General features: G+C 34.1%; 1 protein-coding gene across 3 annotated transcripts in view; it reads left to right on the top strand.

The window, feature by feature from the left end:
- MAP4K3 (mitogen-activated protein kinase kinase kinase kinase 3) overlaps positions 1-21,364 on the top strand; it is a 76,618-nt gene that overhangs the window by 35,227 nt on the left and 20,027 nt on the right. For all 3 annotated transcript variants that reach the window (XR_011651239.1, XM_071221540.1, XM_053924475.2), the window contains 8 exons: positions 5,662-5,700; positions 5,946-5,999; positions 8,757-8,799; positions 10,134-10,293; positions 11,099-11,211; positions 14,430-14,471; positions 16,496-16,580; positions 18,037-18,116. Coding sequence is in view for 2 of the 3 variants with exons in the window: in XM_071221540.1 (XP_071077641.1) it covers positions 5,662-5,700; positions 5,946-5,999; positions 8,757-8,799; positions 10,134-10,293; positions 11,099-11,211; positions 14,430-14,471; positions 16,496-16,580; positions 18,037-18,116 (616 nt within the window). In the remaining variant the exon portion in view is untranslated. The remainder of the gene's footprint in view (positions 1-5,661; positions 5,701-5,945; positions 6,000-8,756; positions 8,800-10,133; positions 10,294-11,098; positions 11,212-14,429; positions 14,472-16,495; positions 16,581-18,036; positions 18,117-21,364) is intronic.

Below are 21,364 nucleotides of genomic sequence, written 5' to 3'. Positions count from 1 at the left end.
TAATAGTCGGAAAAATCACCTCAAATTTTTATATCAAGCTACTTTGTATATTTTACTTGTTAGAGAAAACTAAGTATATTTCAACTGAAGATAAAAATATGTTCGAGCAATTTATTTCTTTTTTAAAAAATTTTATTTATTTTCAGAGAGAGGGGAAGGGTGGGAGAAAGAGAGGGAGAGAAACATGGATCAGTTGCCTCTTGTGTGCCCCTGACCAGGGACCTGGCCTGCAAACCAAGCATGTGCCCTGACTGGCATCGAACTGGTGACCTTTCAGTTCTCAGGATGGCCACAATCCACTGAGCCACACCAGCCAAAGCAATTTCTTTTTAAAGGACCTGTTTATACCTTACAAAACTTGCTTTGGTATGTCTCTTAGATGTGTTGGCTTCTGGAAATGGCTGGAAATACACTGTTTAGAAACCTTAATTTTTTAGCTGGTAAGAGTCTTTTAAAAAGTGAACAGAAGTTAAAATATGTCTGAAGTCTTAAAAGGTATCAGTTTATGCAGGAAATAAATCCAACGTTTATTTAAGCCATACTGTAGACCACACACTGTCTAGGTGGTACAGGGCAGTGGTGGAAAAGGCAGCTTACAAGGTCAACTTACAACTGTTTCAGCTGTTCACGGGTCTGTAAGTTAGCAACACAAGGGGACAGCGCTCTGCCGTTTCCCATGGATTCTCTTACTGTCCTCCCAGCCCTTCAACCCTCCCCAAAATGCCCTCAATAAAATGGTTTGATTTTCTCAGCCAAAAAGGTAATTTATAAGGAAATATTATTTAAGTTGCAAAAAATCTCCCAGCAAGGTAGATGTTTTAGTAATCAGAACAAATTAAAAATTTTAAATACAATATTAATTACATTAGAGCGTTGAGACATACATACATGCCCATATTTAAATTACTCAGTTGACGAATATTGACTGAACACAAGTAGCTCAGATTTAAGATTATACTATAAAATCATGTCTCTCTTTTTATTAAATCATTTAAATATAAATCTTTTTCAACACAGAGAGAAGGCTTTGAATGACAATCTAAAAGAAATGCATTAGTTCTGATTTAAACTGAACTTCAATTAAGTACCATGGGATGTTCTTATTAATAGTAGTAGTAATAGTAATGTTATTTATATTTCCTAAAATGGAAAAGAAGTGCAAATTTTTCCTGGTAGAAAAATGAAATTCTATCTAAATAATAACTGATTGCTATTTATAGCTTTTCCTAATTTGTTGATGGACAACAAAGGAAAGTTTGTCTCATACTGGATTAGCCAAAAATAATAATAATATTTATGTTATTTTGTCTATATTTGAGGCCACTAGTTTTAAGGGTTCTTGTTAGTAAATTTCAGTATATTTTAAGAGACTGGATAAGTTGGAAAAATATTTACCTCATTTTGGTTCGTTTTAAATGACATACTTGCAAAAATACAAAAGAAAAAAAAAAAAGGCTTATCTCTAAATGCTTTACCAGATTCCTTAGTTCCCATTTTCTGATTCTGTTAGACATTTTCATAGTATATGGTTACTTTGGCTAGGTAAAATGTTAATAATTTGCCCGACCTTCATTTTTTGATTAATTGGATCCCTGCTTAAGGAACTGTATTCTATATAACGAATCCCTGGCAAGGTAGGTTGGCCAAAAGTTTGACCTTTGTTCAATGTACAGGTGTATACATGCATGTGACATGAGCGTGGATGTAGCACTTCTCTTACTGTACTGATACGTCTGCTTTATTCTTGTGACTAGGCAGTGTTTTATAGCTCACAGGGTTTCCTGCTTTCTCCATAGGTGATCAGGCAGACAGATTTCCATTTATGGGTTTCTACCTATTCCAGACCAAGTAGAACTATATAACATAGTTTTTTGGGGGGTCTGTTTTGTTTAATAAATTCATATCTGTTTTGACTTACTGGGGTTTTCTTTTTTCTTTTGAGTTCTGTTTTCATTGGGGGGTCAACTTTTTTGACCATACAAAACCAACAAAACAGTATTTTTAAAGGAAGCTCTAAATTATTTCTGATTTTTTAATGTAGAGCAAAAAATCCTAAAGGTCCTCTTGTAAGGACTTAAACAATACTGAAAAGAGTAAATTGAATTATATTATGAATTTCTAGCACAGTTGAGTGTAGTAGTAGCAAAACCAGCACTATCTCTTTCCGTAAACTAGGAGACTTCAAGAAATTTGTTTCAATTTCTCTAGTAAAATGGGGGTTATAATAGTACCTTCTTCGGGGTGAAATGGAATAATCATTGTAAAGCATTTAGCATATTTAGGGGTAGTAAGTACTTACTAGTTGCCCTTATTTGTTGTGTTTACTCAATAAATAATTGTTGATTATAAGATCAAGTAAATATAAGTGAATAAAACTCTGGACAAACACAAGTGTTTTTATTTTGTTTTCAAATATAATCAGGGCAGTACTTTATAGATTATTTTGAGGCAGTTAGGCAATTTCGAAAGACTTTAGTAACCATCAGCAGGAATTCCTTAGTTAATTCAAAAATGCTAAATATTTTGTCCGTTCTTTTATTTTTTACTTCACCTCTTCACAACAGTTTCTTCACTTCATCAGTTAAATCTGTGTTTGCATGTTGTCCCATTTTTAATCTTATTCAATCATTTTAGGTGAATTAATTCAGTATCTGAAGGCATCATTTTTGTTTTGTTCATTACTTTCTAAAAATTAACAGAAGAATCCACGTGGACTGGTGAATGGTGACACTGTTTATTGCATAGCACCCAATCTTGGTGATTGAATCAGCATCACATTTTTTTTTCTTTCCAGTGCTCTCAAGACACAGCCTTTACTGTACTGGACATTTGAGCAAATTTAGCCATGTTTTGTTTTCTCTTTCGTAGAGTCTGAAAAGCAAATCATATATTGTACTTTGCATTAATACTTAATGAATTCTTTTCTTTATTAACAAGAAGTCTTAACACATAGTAGGAGATTTACAAGTAAATGAATAAAAAATACATATAGGTCCCTAGCCATAGACTAGATGCTTTTTCATGATTCAGCCTTTCTCTGTTATTCTTAGAGAACCTAGTACTCCCAGGAAGATTCTCTTTTAAAAAGTGAAATGCCATATAAGTTCACATAACGTGGTAACTGAAAATGAAGTACATTTAAATTCTCTCAATTATTTTCAAACTTTAATATTCCCTACTGGAAAAAGAAATGCTTCAAAAAATATTGTCATATGCTCAAGAAAATGTTTTTTCCCCCCGCATATTCTATACTGTTATGAAAGCCCACTCTCTAATTACAAGATACTATGTTTAATTTAGTAAAATAGTTTAAAACAGCACTTCCTAAACTTTTAGTCTCAGGATCTCTTTACAGTCTTAAAAAACTATCAAGGACTTTAATGAGTTTTTGTTTATGTAGGTTATAACTATCAATATTTACACTATTAGAAATTTAAACAAATATTCAAGATATTCAGTTAAAATAGTAATATATTCATTACGTGTTATCAATAACATCTTTGTATTTTTACATGTTTTTCACTGTTTAGAACCAACTCAAATCACCTCTCTCTCTTTTTTATTTTAAAGATTTTCTTCATTTTTAGAGAGAGGGGACGGGAAGGACAAAGAGAAGGAGAGAAACATCAATGTGTGGTTGCCTCTCGCACGCCCTCTACAGGGAACATGGCCTGCAACCTAGGCATGTGCCCTGACTGGGAATTGAACCGTCAGCCCTTTGGTTCACAGGCCCATGCTCAATCCACTGAGCAATAACCAGCCAGGGCTCAAATCACCTCTTTAGGGTACCTTCCTTCTAATACCACTTGATTCCTCTCATGAGACTTAGATGCAGCAAATAATTGCAAAATGAGGCTTTATATAGGACAGTGTAATACAACAAACTTTTGAGGCCCCAAAATATTTTTTATGAAGAATAGCTAATTTTTCTGAAATAAGATATCAGTAAGAAAAGTACTTTGTTTGGTTTTATTTTTTATGCAAATCTTTAATTTCTGGCTTAGTAGAAGACAGCTGGTTTCTCATGTCTGCTACTAATCTGTTGTGATATCATGCTTCTTACAGTCTGGAAAACTCTAGAGTTTCCTTCTCAGTGAAAGAATAGGAGTGAAAAGGTAAATAATTTAATATTACAAAAATAGTTTTGACCTTGCAGATCTCCTATAGGAGGTTGTGACCCCCCTGGATCGCCAGACCACATTTTGAGAATCGCTGGTTTAAAGAAATGTGATCTAGTCAATAATAATAAAGGAAAGACTAATTGAGTACTTACTATTTCTAAATTACTATTCTAAGCATTTTACTTATATTAATTCAGTGTCTCTTCAGATAAATAAACACTTTGACATTAGGTACTACTCTAATTCCCATTTTACTGTTATGGAAACTAAAGCACAGGGAAATCAAAGTAACTCATCAAAGGCCACATGGCGTACAGTGGCAGAGGCAGGATTCAGGTCAGGCTGTCTTTGCTTCACAGCCTGTCATCATTCTGCTAACCTGCCTTCAGGCGGAGAAGCTCCTGCCTTCTTACAGGTAGGCCTCAGAGAGCTTTGTGAATTAGGTAAAACGTTGGACTGAAGTTACCTCAGTAAAATGGGATCCAGATTTAGAACTTTGTCATTTTTAATTAAGCTGGCCTAATGAAATTTTGATGGCTAACATCTATTCAACTAATTGTTTATATGAGCTTACCATACCTTTCCCTTTCCTTGGTTTTATGTTCTGATAATTCTAAGGGCAGTTTTTTTTCTAGTATATATAAGAGGGTAAAAAGTATACAAGGTACTACCTTACACCTTTTGAGGAAAATACATTTGCTGCTGAAAACTTCCACCTCGGCGACGTATTTCTCTCTGCCTCACTTGTTTTAAGAAGGCTGTTGAGTTTGTATGCTTCAGGAGTATTTAATATAGGAAGAGTGCTGCATGAACTTGCAGTTACAAGAAGTAAGGGACTTCGGGAATGCCGTGAGTTCTCTCTGACATTCCTGAACATCAGAGTTTTATAAATCGCTCCGAACGGCGAAATCCTTGCGCCTGGTCTGATACAGGCTTAGTCTCCCAAAAGTGAAAGTGTGTCTGCCAGCACACCGCTGGAGAACAGGTGCTTCGGGTGGGTGAGTGTCTGTGGAAGCAAACTGCTGCTACATTCATGTGTTCACCTCACATGCATGCATGCTTTTGCAGAGGTCCAACATGCTGAGTTTCATTTTGTAGGATTGCCTGAGAGCATGATGTTTTTTAAAAGTGTGTCACCTTCCTTATTTTAAGAAAAAGAAAATGTAGTTCCAGGTGTCAGGTAAATATTCCTGTGCCCTGGTAAAATCCGAACCCTAGAAACCCCTGATTATGACCCTTCAACTATTGTTTTGTCAGTTCTATTGTGATGTTTCGTGATGGGTTGTCCTCTGTTTTGAGTTGGTATTTTTCAGTAAACATTAGGATTTATTTTGCTCATTTAAAATACACATATAAAAACATTAGCAACAGAAAATACAGATAGCTCATTAAATATAACTTGATGTTTTTTGGTCTAGAGATCATCATAGCAAATTTTTAGTAAGTAATAAAAAAGTAATTTAAAAATTAATGGTCACAGTTAAAGTGAAGAAAATACATACTTATTGCTTACTTAATTCACTTTTTTTTTTCTTTTAAGGAGTCTTCTGAAATCTGTTGAAGAAGAATTACATCAGCGGTAATTATACTTTTTGAAGCCTAAAATACTTCGTCACAGATGAGTGAAGTCTTTTTTGTCTCTTTCTTGGTCAAGTAGCTTTAAGATCGTTTTGTTGTTACCGTTTTTCTAATTCTGAATTCTTAAAGACGTAGAAATAAAATTCTGTCGTGCAATAGCCCATCCTGCATTTTCTAAAATTTCTTCTTAAGCTTCTTTGGTGAAGTTCACTTAGTAACAATGAAATTATCCTTCTTTGTCTTTAGAGGGCATGTGGCACATTTAGATGATGATGAAGGGGATGACGATGAATCTAAACAGTAAGTTCTATTTCAGCCTTTGTAAAAGCAACATCGTTTTGACCTATTTCACAAGCCTGACAGTTTAGTATTAACAGTAATTTTAATACCATTAGGAACACAATATTGTGGGTTCTAGCACAGCATAGTGAGCGCTACGTGTCCTTCTCACTATGTCCTCAAATGGACTTCTCAAGCAGAGAAAAGTCTCTCTTCCTTTTTTTTAAAGATTTTATTTATTTTTAGACAGAGGGGAAGGAAGGGAGAAAGAGAGGGAAACATCAATGTGTGGTTGCCTCTTACACACCCCCTACTAGGGACCTGGCCCACAACCCAGGCATATGCCCTGAGTGGGAATCGAACTGGACAGTTTGGTTCACAGGCCAGCACTCAATCCACTGAGCCACACCAGCAGGGGCTCTCTCCCTCTTCCTATAAAGCCACTAATCCTATTCAATTAGCACTTTACTCTTTAAGATCTCAGTTAACCTTCCTCATCTCCCAAAAGCACTATCTCCAAATACAGTCACATCAGAATTAGGACCTCAACATACACTTTTGAGGGGACACAATTCAGTCCATAGCATTGCCCCTTATCCCCAAAATTAAGGTCCTTAACACATGCAAAATACAGATAGAGTCATTCCATCCCAGTGACCCTAAAAACCTTAATTAACTCTTTCCAGCATCGACTCTAAGGTCAAAGACTTATCTAAATATAATAAGTCAATTTGAATTAGACCTAATGATTTCTCCCTCTTTTTAAAGAACAGTGCATATTCTGATACCTCTGTCATCCTGTCCTGTGAAATCCAAGGAGTCCAGCAGCCTTCCTTCATTTTTGTCTCATCTCCATTCCCTTCAGTTCAGACTGCCAGTTTTGGTGCTGGTATAATCTCAGAAATTCCCTATTGAGTGACAGTCCAGCCACACCCTTGGTGCTCTCTTCAAAACATGCTTTCTCATGCCATCCATTTCTGAATATGGACAGGCTGAGAATTTTTCAAATTTCATGTTCTGGTTTCTTTTTTCTTAGCAATTTCTTTTTCACTTCATCTCTTTCATCTCATTTTATTATAAGCAGTCAGAAAGAACCAAGTTGCTCCTTCAGCACTTTGCTTAGAAATAAATCTCAGCTATATATCCAGTTTCATTACTTGCAAGTTTTACTTTTATACAAAACACTAAAACACAATTCAACCAAGTTCTCTGACTCTTTATAATAAGGTTCACCTTTCCTCCACGTTCCAGTAACATGTTTGTTTCCATTGAAGACCTAATTGGAATGGCCTTTAATGCCCATACTTCTACCAACATTCTATTGATGATCAGTTATTTATTCTCTAAGAAGATGGAAACTTTCTCACCAACTCTTTTCTTTGTGAACTCTAACCAGAATCACTCTTAACACCGGTATTTCTAGCATGCACCATTTCCTTGTTTCAAAACTGCCTCCACATTTTTAGGTAGATGTTAACAGAAGCACCCCTCTTTTTGGCACCAAAATCTCTCTTAGCTCAAGCTGCCATAACAATATACTGTATAGACTGAATGGCTTGCACAGAAATTTGTCACAGTTCTGGAGAGTAGATGTTCAAGACCAGGTGCCCACTGATTAAGTTCCTGGTGAGGGCCCTGTTCCCGGCTGTAGACAGCTGCCTTCTTGCTGGGTCATCACAGCCCTTTCTGATGTGTGCAGAGAGAGAGAGATCTCTTCCCGTTCTTATAAAGGCCACCGTTTGTTGGATCAGGACCACACCCTGTGACATCACTTAACCTAATTACCTCCTAGAAGCCCTATGTGCAAACACAGTCACATTGTGGATTTAGGGCTTGAACATACGAAGTTGGGGTATACATTTCAGTCCATAGCATTAGATGATAACAAAGATCTTTGGAAAAAACTAACAACTATAGTAAATGTATCTTGCAGCTTAGTATCATAAATTAGTAAATAAATGGTAGTTGCCATAATTACTACTACAACTACAAAGAGGCTTATTCTACGGTTGATTAAATTTAATTTGATGTTTTTCAAAATAAACAAAGACTTTGGATTAAATGTAATATTTTTTAAAGGGAGAATATTTTTAGTTATGTAAGCATTGATAGTTCTTTGACATTTTTCTTCCTTTTCTAAGAAAGATACAGTTTCATGGTAGAGCTACAGGAGCACCTGAGTCTGTGGAAGCATAGGTTTTCCTTTCTCCCTCACTAATCTGTGACCTTGGTTCAGGTCACATAATCTCTCTGGGCCTCAGTTTCCTCATCAGAGAACTTACACTACATCATCTTTTAAGTTTTGTGAACTTGCTTAAAACTGTAATCCTGAATTGTAATGAATCTTAGTCTCAATCAAATCAATTCTATAATTTCATCGAGCATTATATAGCTGTTGATGAGGTTCATCAGAGATATTTCATATCTGACAGTATAAAAATATGTCATTTTGCTGTTTTTTCCTAAACTGTTACTTATGATTTTATATTAATTACCTTTCAGTTGATACAAACTGTAATTGTAGTATTACTATATAGTATTCGAAACCAAGAAAGAATATATATACTCAATATATCTACTTAGTTATTTCTAAATAATACTTCATTTAAGCATAAGTTGAATATTTACAAAATACTTTAGAAAACACCGATAGTCTTAGAAAAAAGAAACTCGTTTACTCAAATTTTTCTTCCATAACTTTGAAAAATTAATTATATTTTACTAATGATTTTTTTGTAAAACCAAGAGTTCTAATTCTAAAGTTTTATATTTTTATAGTTCAACCATGAAAGCAAAAGTTCCACCTCCTTTACCACCAAAGGTAGGCAGGTTTGTTTTTGTTGAATTTGTGTGTGTGATTGTTTAATAGTGTATTAATAGTTATTCTGTAGCTTATTTTCACTTGAAATGGACAATGAAACATCAATATGAAGTTACAAATAATGATATAAGTAGATAATTGTGATGATTATTCTTTGTTTTAATTGCCCAACTTGCCATTTATTGTTTATTCTAAATTATAAGAATTTATATTCTATATTCTAAATAATAAGATTAATGGGTTAGTAATATTTCACTTAGGACTTATATTTCTCAAAATCCATAATCCACTAGTAACTGATGTCCTGAGAATGAGTAAAGAATAGTGATTTGTCATATCAGATATTTGATGTTCAGAAGGTACTTTTAAATTTATAATAGGTGAGTAATTTTCAATTTTTTTATCAATAAAATCCTTTTGCCAAGCAAAAAGAAGCATAAAATAATAAAATAATTTCAACAGATGATTTTTTTAGGATAAAAGGAGCCAATATAGGTAGTGGTAATATAAATTCATTCTATAAGCTTACGCATAGCAAATTTTGTTTATAAAATGAGCTGTTTGCTATAAGGTTTAAAATCAGGGGTTATAAATGAGAACTGGAGTCTGACTAGTCTTGACATCCATATATTACTATATAAAATGTTTTCATTTTATACTTTTGTGAAAATCATGATTCACACAGGTAAATAATACCGTACTTGCTTGTTTAGTATTATATTAGCAAAATTATAGAAATCTGAAGTTCAAAGAGGTTAAGTGTTGAGTAATCTTCCTAATAAGGGACACTTTTATAAATTCTCCAAACCTTCTGCTGATTGGAGGTTTTACAATTATCTGAACAAAAAGTTTCTCAGGCATCTTGTATATTAGTATTCTCTATGATAAAATTTTAATTGGTATCTTCCCCTGCCCCCAGTCTGAAAGATTAAGCATTAACATAAAAGACATTGAGTCATCTGAAAGAGACAGTTTAAATTAGCCTTGTAAGGAGCTGAATGTTTAAAATAAAAAGAGACTCATTTAAATTGGAGATAAGAAAGACCAGAATAATTTTATTTGGCAAGTCTTAGGTGGGAAGGCCTGTCAGGAATTAATAGAAAGAGGCCAGTTTTTTCCCTGAAAAAAACATTTTAGTGTGCAATTTTAAGATATTTCTTGAGATAATCTAAATCAGATAGTTGGATAACCTTTAAACTGTTCTAGTAAACAGTTTGAAAGCCTCTAATATATAATAATACTTACTTAAGGAAAAGTACTTAGTATTTTTATGTTTAATGAAACATGGATAATTTCGTGTTTAATAATTGGTCTCCTTTTCTGTATTATTTCAGCCTAAGTCCATATTCATACCCCAGGAAACTCATCCTACTGAGGATGATAATCAAGGAACAATCAAGAGATGTCCCACGTCAGAGAGCCCAGCAAAACCATCCCAAGTCCCACCTAGACCACCACCTCCCAGATTACCTCCACAAAAGCCTGTTCCTTTAGGTAATGGAGCCGAAATAAGTGAAGTAGGTTTTGATAACTGTGAAGAAAATGGAGGGAATCTGTAGATTATTTGAAATTCCTTTGAGGAGGGAAAAAGAAAGGCAAGGGCTACAAAGGTGTTTTCTGCGTTTTGCCTGGTGGTTTGAAGTGTTTTTATGACAGGATTGCCTATGGCCTAGTTTGGGATATTTGGCCCCTTGTTTCTCCTTTCATATCTAGCCTTCCCTCTTTTGGGGAATTGTTTATGCCCAATTCATCATTTATCTGTAGTTTGGCAACAAGAGAAGTTAAACTCTGAACAAAAAAGGAAAAGGGGTTTTGGTTCTAAGCTACTTCTGTTTTAGAAAAGCAAGAGGATGCTTTGGCTGACTCCTTTATTTTATTTCATTTAATTATTTAAAAAAATAATTGTCAGTATTTGCTGGGTATTTGCCTCCAAAGTATAATACAGGATGCTGTTTTTAATACTGTAAAATTTCTTGCATATTATGCAGAAGAAGCAACTTTTTAAAAAGCAGTGGAAATTCCTTTGATAACATACTCTAAATTGCTCCTTTGCTGAAATATATATTCATTGTTTCTTTTTTGTCTTTTTAACACAAATATATATACTTAGATATAAACTGAATTTAAATTTACCTGTATGAAAAATTATATATATTTAGTACTTCAATACTAAATACTCTGATTGGGTGATCCCAAATGAAAGCTGAAACTGTTGTGGAGATATTTTTCTTTCCTACATGATAATTTCCTGAGTGAAAATCAATCCTTGTTTAATACATTTAAACATATCTTATTGAAGGAAATGGAGTGGGTTCCTTCCAGTTAAATGGTGAACGAGATGGATCATTGTGTCAACAACAGAATGAACATAGAGGCACAAACCCTTCGAGGAAAGAGAAGAAAGATGTACCAGTAGGTATTTCTGTTCATAAAGTCTACTTGTATTTGTTTTCTTTTTCACCATTAGGTTGGTTTGGCAATGATAATTAGTGAACTATAGCAATTGTATATTTTATGATTAGTTATATTGGTATTTTAGTGCATTTATTTTAATTATATGGATTATTTAAATCTTTTAAAAATAATTTTGCTATGGTAAACTTGAACGATGGCTTTCTGTTCAAATTATTTAACCAATTTGTGACCTGCATACAAGTAAACACTCACTCTTCTTGTGTTTATTATTATTCTCATTGATGAGAATTGGTTCGTAAAAGTTCCTCTCGGGAAGTTTAGGAAACAAGGACATGGCCAGATAAGGAAAACTATAGCTTCTACCCTAGGGTAAATTTCTAACTGTAGATTATGAAATTTGCAGTATTCCTACTCTTGCTCAGAATAGCTAAGGAGGAAGAAAAATTAAGATTATTTCCTAGTAGATACCACTTTAAGAAAAATGAAATTAGCCATAGCAGCTATTTCTATTATAAATTTCAGATAAGACATATGGCATAACTATTAAAACAAATAATATTTATCAGGCAGTTTAAAATATTTAACATTTGTAAATAATTTACTCTTCAATTTAAAAAAAGAATTTACTCTTGATCATCAGAAGACATTTGTCTATAATCATAGAACTTAAAACAATAAAAAATCCTTAAAATCCCCAATAGAGCAGATGCCAGTGAGACCATGAAATAAGATAATATTTTTGAAGTTTTTGTGTACACTAATATTTGTCGTTAGATTTATAGAAATTTACATAGTACCTTTAATATATTTATGTGCATATGGCTATGGCTTTGCACAGTAAGCATTATTAGAGGCTTTGTACTATATCTGTTCAACTACTTTTTAACATTTGATTATAGAATGTGACATACTGTATTTTATAATTCAGTTAAGGCATTTGACCGGGGTTGTCCATTGTAATTTGTGAAATTTATGACATTTTTAACAAAGATGTAAATTGTCCTTCAGAAATGGGTTTTATGAAATCTTTTTCATAAAAGATTGACTTTCAGCAGTGACTTTCTGTTTTCATCAGTTTAAGTCTTAGCAGCCCTGTTAATGTTGTAGTATAAAAATGCAGCTTAATGACTCCGCAGCAGTATAGTAACTTTTGAGAGATGTGTACGTTTTATTATATATGCATTTTTAATTCACTTTTTCGATTACCTTATTTCATTAGTATAAGGAACTACTAGTTAAACTAACAGTCTTAATAATTCTGAAATAAATATTCCATGACTATCATAGGATGAACAGTATCCATGATATACTGAAGCATGATTACTGTTTGTGCAGCTTCTTGAAATTATTTACCGCCAATTCTGTTAGTACTTAAATCTAACAGTTATAGTATTCAGAGCTCCCTAATTAAAAATGATGTTTCATTATAATTAATGGTAGAAGATAATTTAAGAACATAAATATAGAAATAAGTGCATAAAGTATTTGCCAAATGGGAAAAAATTATCAGAAATTGGTGGCAAAAATAGTCTGTACATCTCATAAACATATCTACAAAGTAAAATTTTATATAGTCAATTTCAGAAGTGTCTGATACATAAATGGTACTACACAGAATATTTGTATCATGCATATGAAATGAATTAACATAACTTTTTAATTCATTTTTGTTACTTAAAGAATTCTGATTTCCATTGGGTGGAGAAAAAATTGTAACATTATTCCTTAAAAAGCTCTTATTAAGATTAACCTCAAAAGATATCTAGACTTTTATAAAATGCATATTAAAGTATAACCTCTCCCAAAGAGATTCCTTCTTTGGGGGACAAATTATGTACTCCAAGAATGTAGCTCCTTGGAAGAATATCTAGTACCCTTGAAAATATTGTAGATGAGCCTATGTGCTATTTTTGCTCTTATACTTATCCGCATATGCTGACTAATTACTCATATATTTGAGTAAATCAAATTTAACTTTGATTGATAAAACACATTTTAAACAAGGTTAAGAGAATCTACAGACTAGGAGAATACATTTGTAATACATATATGAGATTTAAAAAAAAATTTAAATCTAGATTATATAAAGAATTCCAGCAAATAGATTTAAAAAGATATAACTTAGTTAAAAAAAAATGAAAAACAATTTATGTAAGAGGAAGTATAGAGAGCAAGTAAACATATTTTTTAAAAAGAGTCTCAACCTTTCTAGCAGCCAGAGGCATGCAAATTAATGAGGAACACCTGAGAAAACATTTTTTACTGATCAGTTTGATAACATTTCAGTGTCTGTGAGACTATAAGAAACCAGAACTCTCATGCGTTGCTGAGTGTGATGTGGTATGGGAACTCTGAAAGACACTTTGGCAGTCAATAAAATGTAAAAGATACAGATTCCACGTTCCAGTAGTTTCCCTTTTCACAGCATACCCTGAAAATAAGTTCACATATTGCATAGTAAGGTATATGCAAGGGTGATCATTTCCACATTGTTGTTACACTAAATAATTGAAAGTAACCTAAATGTTCAGTAACAATTAGGGAATAGCTAAATTACAGTCTTACTATACTGCAGTTAAAACAAATGGCCTTGGCTGGTGCGGCTCAGTGGATTGAGTGCCAGCCTGCAAACCAAAGGGTCACAGGTTCGATTCCCAGTCAGGGCACATGCCTGGGTTTTGGGCCAGGTCCCCAGTTAGGGGCATGCGAGAGGCAACCACACTTGATGTTTCCTCTCTTTCTCCCTCCCTCTCCTCTGTCTAAACATAAATAAAATCTTTAAAAAATAAATGAACCACATCTATTTGTACTGATACAAAATGCTAAGACCCAATATTAAGTCAAAGAATAAGTTGCACAATAGAGCTTGACCATTATGTTCTTAAACACACACAAAAACAGTATTTTCTGTGGGGACATTTATATAAATATATCCAAAAAGTCTGGATACACAAATAACGTGAGTGTGTATAATTGCCTGAGAAAGGTTTGGAAAGGTACACACTCAGCTGGTTTTTGAGGTGCAGGAACTAGGAATAAGTGGACTGTGGAAGATTTATAAGGAACTTCAGCCTATCTACAGTATTTTGTTTTACAAAAAGAATGTATTCATGTATGTTATGAACACATGTTATTCTAATACGTGTGTTTAAAATACAGTAGTTACACCAAACAGCAATAAAAGAGATGTAATCATGCATGTGTTCTTTTTCTAGAAGCCTATTAGTAATGGTCTACCCCCAACACCTAAAGTGCATGTAAGTATAAATACCAAGTATGTTAAGTTTTCCATCTAAATACAATGGCAAATAATTGCTTGTATGTGTGCCTTTGATTAGATTGCTTGCCTATTTGAAGGAACATCCCTGATTATTGAAAAAATCTGTTTCCCTGATAATTTAAATATTGATTACACATGAAAAGTAGTTCCTCAAAACAAAATTATGATAAAATTATACATTTTAAAGCTTTATTCCAAAATGTATTAATATCTTCAGTGCAGATACTGTTGAAGAAGTGTGAAAAAGGCACATGGCTAACATGTTTTCAGTTATCAAAAACATAAAATTTTAGAACCAGAAGGAATATTGAAGGGGGCATCTGGCTCAAACTCTTCATTTTGCCCCTTGAGTAAAACTGAGACCCCACGGCCTTAGGCACCAATATCACAAATCTTCACCCAACTCTAATCAGACCTACAACTAGAAAGAACTTAGATGCCCATGGTATATTCTGTTGTGGATTTTTTTTATTAGATATGGTCTGTCCTAGGATTAAAATGATATTAACTCAGTGTAGTTTTAGGTTAGTACAGGCAGAACTACATTTCCACTGCTACAAATCTGTAATCCAAAACCTTCGTAACACTAGTTTAGAAAATGCCATAGTTTTTCCAGTTTTTAACTATACTTTTAGCCATTTTACCTTTTAACTCTTTAATTAGTATCAAGATCTAAATAACTATGTTTTATCTTATAACAGAAGTTTTGCGTATAAAGAGCTGCCAAGTCTAGCAGACATACATAGATATATGGAGATACACATAAGATATACACACATACCAAGTAAGGATGAAATTTCTTACTTGGCTACAAGGTAAAACTGTTACATCAGGTATGCACTTTACAGAGCGTGCTGATAACCATGGAACACCAGATGAGACCAACTATACAAATTGGCTTAAGGCTGAGACTGGTTTGTTTGTACCTCATTTTGTCATTGGTTTTTTTAGGGGGTTTGGCAGGACCTTAACATAGGCCTTGTGGTAGCTATCTTAAAGGGTAACTTAATTGTTAGGGTTAGTAAAGTGATACCATTTCTGCCCTTACATTAAAAGTCTTTAAAATACTGGTTAGTGGGTTTCTGTGAGTAAAAAGGAAATCTTCAGATTTATTTAATTTATGTTAATATTTTTAATTCATTATAGTCAACTAGTGATGTGTTTTCTCAGAGTACAGGTTGGGGCAAAAGTAGGTTTACAGTTGTGAGTATTTGAAACATAGTTTATTTTTGTATTATTATTTATCAATTGTTGCATTATTTTCCCTATGAACAACTGTAAACCTATTTTTGCCCCCCAGTATCTCCACTTTTGTGAAGAAAACATTCCTGCTGTAAAATGATGCACAGTGCTATTCTTCTAATCAAATATTTTTATATTCTTTTTCCTCTTAAGTTCTTGATAGTAAGCGATTAAATGAGTAAGTTGTATATATTTAATCTGAACAATAATTACAAAATTAACATTTTATTCTTTGAAGATCAGAAAAAGTTCAAATGAGTGATACTGACTGTATTGTAGTTCATTATAAGGTATTATCTGAAAGATTTGTAAATGGGCTTTTTTATTTAATCCTTCCAAGGAAAGTAATCAGATTGCTCAATTTTTTTTTAAAGTGGGTTTTTATGTTGTGAGATTGAAGTACACATATGAATTTTAAATCAATCATACCTCTTTTACCATGTAATATTAAATTCAATGATTTTAGGCTCACAGAACCAAATAAGGAAATTTTTCATCTTTGTAGAGATTGTTATGAGTTCCTTCTTACCAGGGAAAATTATATTGCTCTTGATGTTAGACGTGTAAATAATACTTATGTAAAAAAAATTATTGTGCAGAATTGGGTGCTATTACCGTCTTGTTTATTTGAGAAGATAGGAAAAATGAAATAACTCTTCAGTGAAATCTTTTATCAGTTAATAGTCCTGTTGTTCCTGGAATCCTTAGGCAAATGACTATGACTTAGTGTATTAATTTGATTATTTTTCATTTTTCCAGATGGGGGCATGCTTCTCAAAGGTTTTTAATGGGTGTCCCTTGAAAATTCACTGTGCAACATCATGGATAAACCCAGACACCAGAGGTAGTGTTACATGTTTTTGTCTGTTGTCTTTGTAGTTGTTTTTAAAACTGAGACCATGAAGGATTTGATTTTATTCATATTCTGAATCTTCCTGAAAAAAGTTTTGTTACAATTTTTAAAAATGTTTTAAGTAAATGTTTCTCTATGTTAATAACAATGTTTGAGGTGGCACATGACATTAAAATTTCACTGTGTAGTTACCGTGTCAGTATAGTGAAACCATATGCTCTCTGCCGCCCTAATTTCTACCAGGAAAGCTTTTGCTTTTCTGCAGCACAATCATTCAATATCTGTGTTTCAGACACAGCCAGTGCTGAACTATTGCTTTAACTATTAAGAATTCAGGATCTGGTGACCACTTTAGAGGATCTCTCACCTTAGAAGGGGTCATAAAAGAATAGTTGTAATTAGGCACTAACAACTGTATATACCTGACCAACAACATAGAAAAACACATACTTATTCTTTCTAAACTTGAAAAAACCCAAGTATAGGTACTCTCATTTCATAGGTAGGGAGAATGACACTCAGAGAGGGTCACAGCCGTTCGGCGGTAGAGCTGCAGTGTGACGCCAGTTCAGTTGTCTGACCACAAGCCTGTGCCTTTAATCATCTACCAGTACTAACCCTGAACGCTGGACAGATGCTTGTGGCATTCTGAGTTCTCAGCGTACTTCAGTTTAGTCTGGAGTTCTTGACCTCTTGTTTTATATTGTAAAAACAGATCAAACAGACCATGACCAAACTTCTAGTATCTTTCAGAGCAGCGGTCCCCAACCTTTTTGGCACAGAGGCAGAGCTCGGGTAGTAATGCGTGATGCAAGGGAATCTTTGCTCTCTGGCCTCCGCTCACCTCCTGCTGTGCCACCCGGTTCCTGACAGGCCATGGACCAGTACCAGCCGCAGGCTGGGGGTCAGGGACCCCTGTTCTAGAAGATACTGGGTACTGTAGTATGGATCCAAGTTTTAGTTAACTTTTTTTAATAGGCACTAGTCAGGTTTTCTTTATTTCTTTGTTTTGCTTTTGTTTTGTTTTTGACGTTAGTGCTTATAATAATAGCCCATGTGCAGAATTTTTGAGTCTGTGTCAGCTGTTCTTGATTTACATTCTGTATGGCAGTTGCACATGGTCCTCTCTTAAAGGAATGTTAGAGAGGGAGCTGAGGTTCTCTGCCAGTCCTCAGCACCCTCTGACGAGTGAGGAGTCTTAGCATGACAGTCTCCACAACATTTTTTACATAAAAGTTGTCTTCACTGTTTTGAGGGTAATGTTTGCTTACAACTCAGTTCATTAAGTTAGTGTTTAAACACTTAACTTGCATTAAAATAAAAAGTATGTAGTGCTTATAAATCATAGTAATTTTATGTTTACATATTTACTTAATTTTAGATTATATAAATTCTTTTTAAAAGTTTTATATATATCAAAATCATTGAATTATTTTTGTCATTTCAGATCAGTACTTGATATTTGGTGCGGAAGAAGGGATTTACACCTTGAATCTTAATGAACTTCATGAAACATCAATGGAACAGGTGTGTTATTTTGCATTTTTCTTGTTTTTAATTTTTAAGTTTTATGCAATATTAGACACTAGATAAGAAATAATTTTAATTCTATGATTTCCTGCCTATTTTATTAATAAAACCTTCGTAGAGCGTGTTCTATTTACCAGATATTGAAGACATTCACAGTACTAGTCCTTACCCTTAAGGAGCTCATAACCTAATAGAGGAAAGAGACACATAAACCAGTAACTTCACCACTCAGAGTTAGATGTAGTACAGGGTATAGGCCACAGAGGCAGAAGTCACTAGCACCTCCTGGGCGGAGGTGGGAAGGAGAGGCATTTGAAATGGGACATAAATGACTGTGAGTAGGTTACAAGAGACAGAAAGAGGGTAAATAAGAAGACATACGTGAATGGATGATTTCACTAGAGTATAGAGTGAGCGTGGAATAGTATCAATAAATGGAACTGGTGAGTAAGCAGGTGCCAAATCCCAGAGCTTTCTGTATCGTGCTGATGATTGTATCTGTGTTTTAGAAATACCTGTTTCCAGTATTGTGAAATGTGAGACTAGAGCTTATGGTTAAAGGGTGAAGAAGTGTTGTCGGGGCAGAAGTAGAAAGGACAGAGAGGGAAAAATGGGGCATGGGACTGTATGGGGACATTTTAAATTGTCACAATGATTGGCTGAAGCTTTTGGCATTTAGTACCCAGAGGTCAGGAACACTAAACAATCTGCATAAACGCTAATAATGATGATGATATTAATAGTTAATACCTATATAAAATTGACATGTGCCAGGCACAGTTTTAAATGCTTTACGTATATTAACTTATTTTTATCATCACAACAACTCTCAGGGATAGATAGCAGTATTATTCTCATTTCAAATGAGAAATCCAAGGCACAGAAAGGACTAGTAACTTTTCAAAGATCCCACAACTATTAAGTGGCTGACCTGGGATGTGAACCTGAGCAAGCTGGCTCCAGAGTCCATGTCCTTAACTGTCTGACCACACTGACCCTCCCACTTGTATTGCCCCTATAGAGAAACACTGGGTCTAGAGAAAGATGAGAGCTAGACTTGGCCAAATTGAATGGCTGGTTCAACAGGGAGCTTCAGGGAGTCGGAAACTGCAAGTTTCCAACCTGAGTGACTGGGTGAATGACAGTACTTTGCGCTGGGTGTAGTGTACAGAAGGAGAACGTGGTTTGAAGAGATTAGTGATGCATTCATTTTGGTCACATTGAATTTTGGGTGCCTGTGGGGTGTTCAAGTAATTCTCCATTATCAATAAAAATTGATTACAAATAAAACAGAGAGGATAATCCATAAGTAATGATAATTTCTTTATAACCAAACATTTCTATCTTCTCCCATCACAACATTTTTTTAGTCAGATTTTCTAACAAGGTCCTAAACTGTATGATGTACCCTAAATCTTTTCATTGGAGAGGTGTACAGTGAAGTGGCTGAAAAATGCTTAAGAAATAGGGAAAAAGAAAAGCATCTTGTTATTTATAATAATTAGTAAATAGCTAATTCAAAGCTGGTAATAGTTTTCTTGGATATAAGAATATATCTAAAAACTATATTACTTAATAAAAATACTAATTATAAAGAACAAGACCAACTTCGTGCATGGGTGGATAAACATTAATTAACCTAATTTAAGGGACTGTTACATGAAGGTAGTCTTCAACTCCAGTGAGCCCCAATCTGCAATAAATCTCTTGGGTGCTTCAGCATTTGAAATTACACTATTAAAGTAATGCTTTCTTAGCTAAACATTCCCTTCAAAACAAACCACTTTTTTTCCCAGAGGAAGCCAATAGAGAGTGAGTGTATGTGAGCCCTGAGTTTTTCCATCTTACTGTGAAATTGATTGTTAGGTTGGTTTTCTCTGTACTTCAGGGGAAAGAAACTAAGTGGCATGAGTCTGCTAGATAGGCGAAGATGCTGAAAGGTGAGAAAATGAAACAAAACAGGGTGTTCGTTTTACATTTTTTATCTGCTGTAATAGCTAACATTGTGTGCTCACTGTACACCAGACAGTATTCTAAGCACCTTACAAGGAGTTTCTTGTTGAGTCACTAATAAGGAGTATCTTGTTTTACAAACAGGAACACTGACACACAGGTTAAGTAAATTACCTAAGGTCACAGAGTCATTAAGAAAGCAGATCTCGAATCTGGACAAACTGTAGAACGTATTATTCTTATCTATTATATACTTTTATTGAACTGACTATTTCACCCAGAGCCTAATTCGCTAAAGGAAGTGGACATTACAAAGCTAGAAAAACATCAGAGCTTTATTAAATGTGACTAAAAATGAGAATTCAAAGTGAAATCCAGCACTTAATAAAACTTTGCATAAATACTTGTCATTGTAGCTGTGTTAATAATATGGGAGAAATTTGTGTCTTTTCCTGTACTTGCATTAAATAAACTTACAGTCTACAGCCATACCACCCTAAATGCGCCCGATCTCGTCGAAATAAACTAAATCACTTATACTACAATATATAATCCCATAATAAACCATAGATTTGGTACTAGAGAAATGTTTCTAATTTGTTTCTCCCCTTTTATTATTACCTTTTCTCTTTTAATTTTTTGAGGCTATCGTTGTGACTTTGTGCTTTAATGTAGTAATGTCCTTAGAGGCCTTGAAATGTTCCATCATTTATTTCTTAATTCTCTCCATTCCCCACCCACATCCCAATCTATTTTGGAGTAACCTAATTGGAAATGCTAGAGCAGACCCAGCAGCCAAGCTTGTTCAATCAGAATGCTTTAATGATACTCATCAGTGGTTTTCAAACTGCACAGTGCATCAGAATGACCTGAAGGGCTGATTAAAACAGATTGTTGGGCTCACCTTCAGAACTTCTATTCAGTAAGTCTGGAGTGAGGTCCAAGAATTTCCATTTCTACAAATGCACAGGTGATGTTTACGATGCTGGTGCAAGGACCACTTTGAGACCCACTGATATTCCTGATAAAATATCTGAAAAGAGCAGGTTTTTTTCTTCAAAGTATATGGACTGTGGGTTGGGGTTTTTTTTGTGGTGGTTTTTTTTTTTTTTTTTTGGCCCTAAATACTAATCACTTTCAAGCTTCCGGAGGTGTCTCTTAGTTCCTATATACTAGATTTCAGTAATGAATTCCATATATTTATACATCCTTTATGATTTATAAGTTATCATCATATTCTCTCTCAGCCCTTTTTTCTCTACATCTGGTATTTTCATATCATATGCTCCAAC

The sequence above is a fragment of the Desmodus rotundus genome, chromosome 5 (genome assembly GCF_022682495.2).
Source record: "Desmodus rotundus isolate HL8 chromosome 5, HLdesRot8A.1, whole genome shotgun sequence".
Taxonomy (NCBI): domain Eukaryota; kingdom Metazoa; phylum Chordata; class Mammalia; order Chiroptera; family Phyllostomidae; genus Desmodus; species Desmodus rotundus.
The sequence above is the reverse complement of the archived record's forward strand: the minus strand, read 5'-3'. Positions and strand labels throughout refer to the sequence as shown.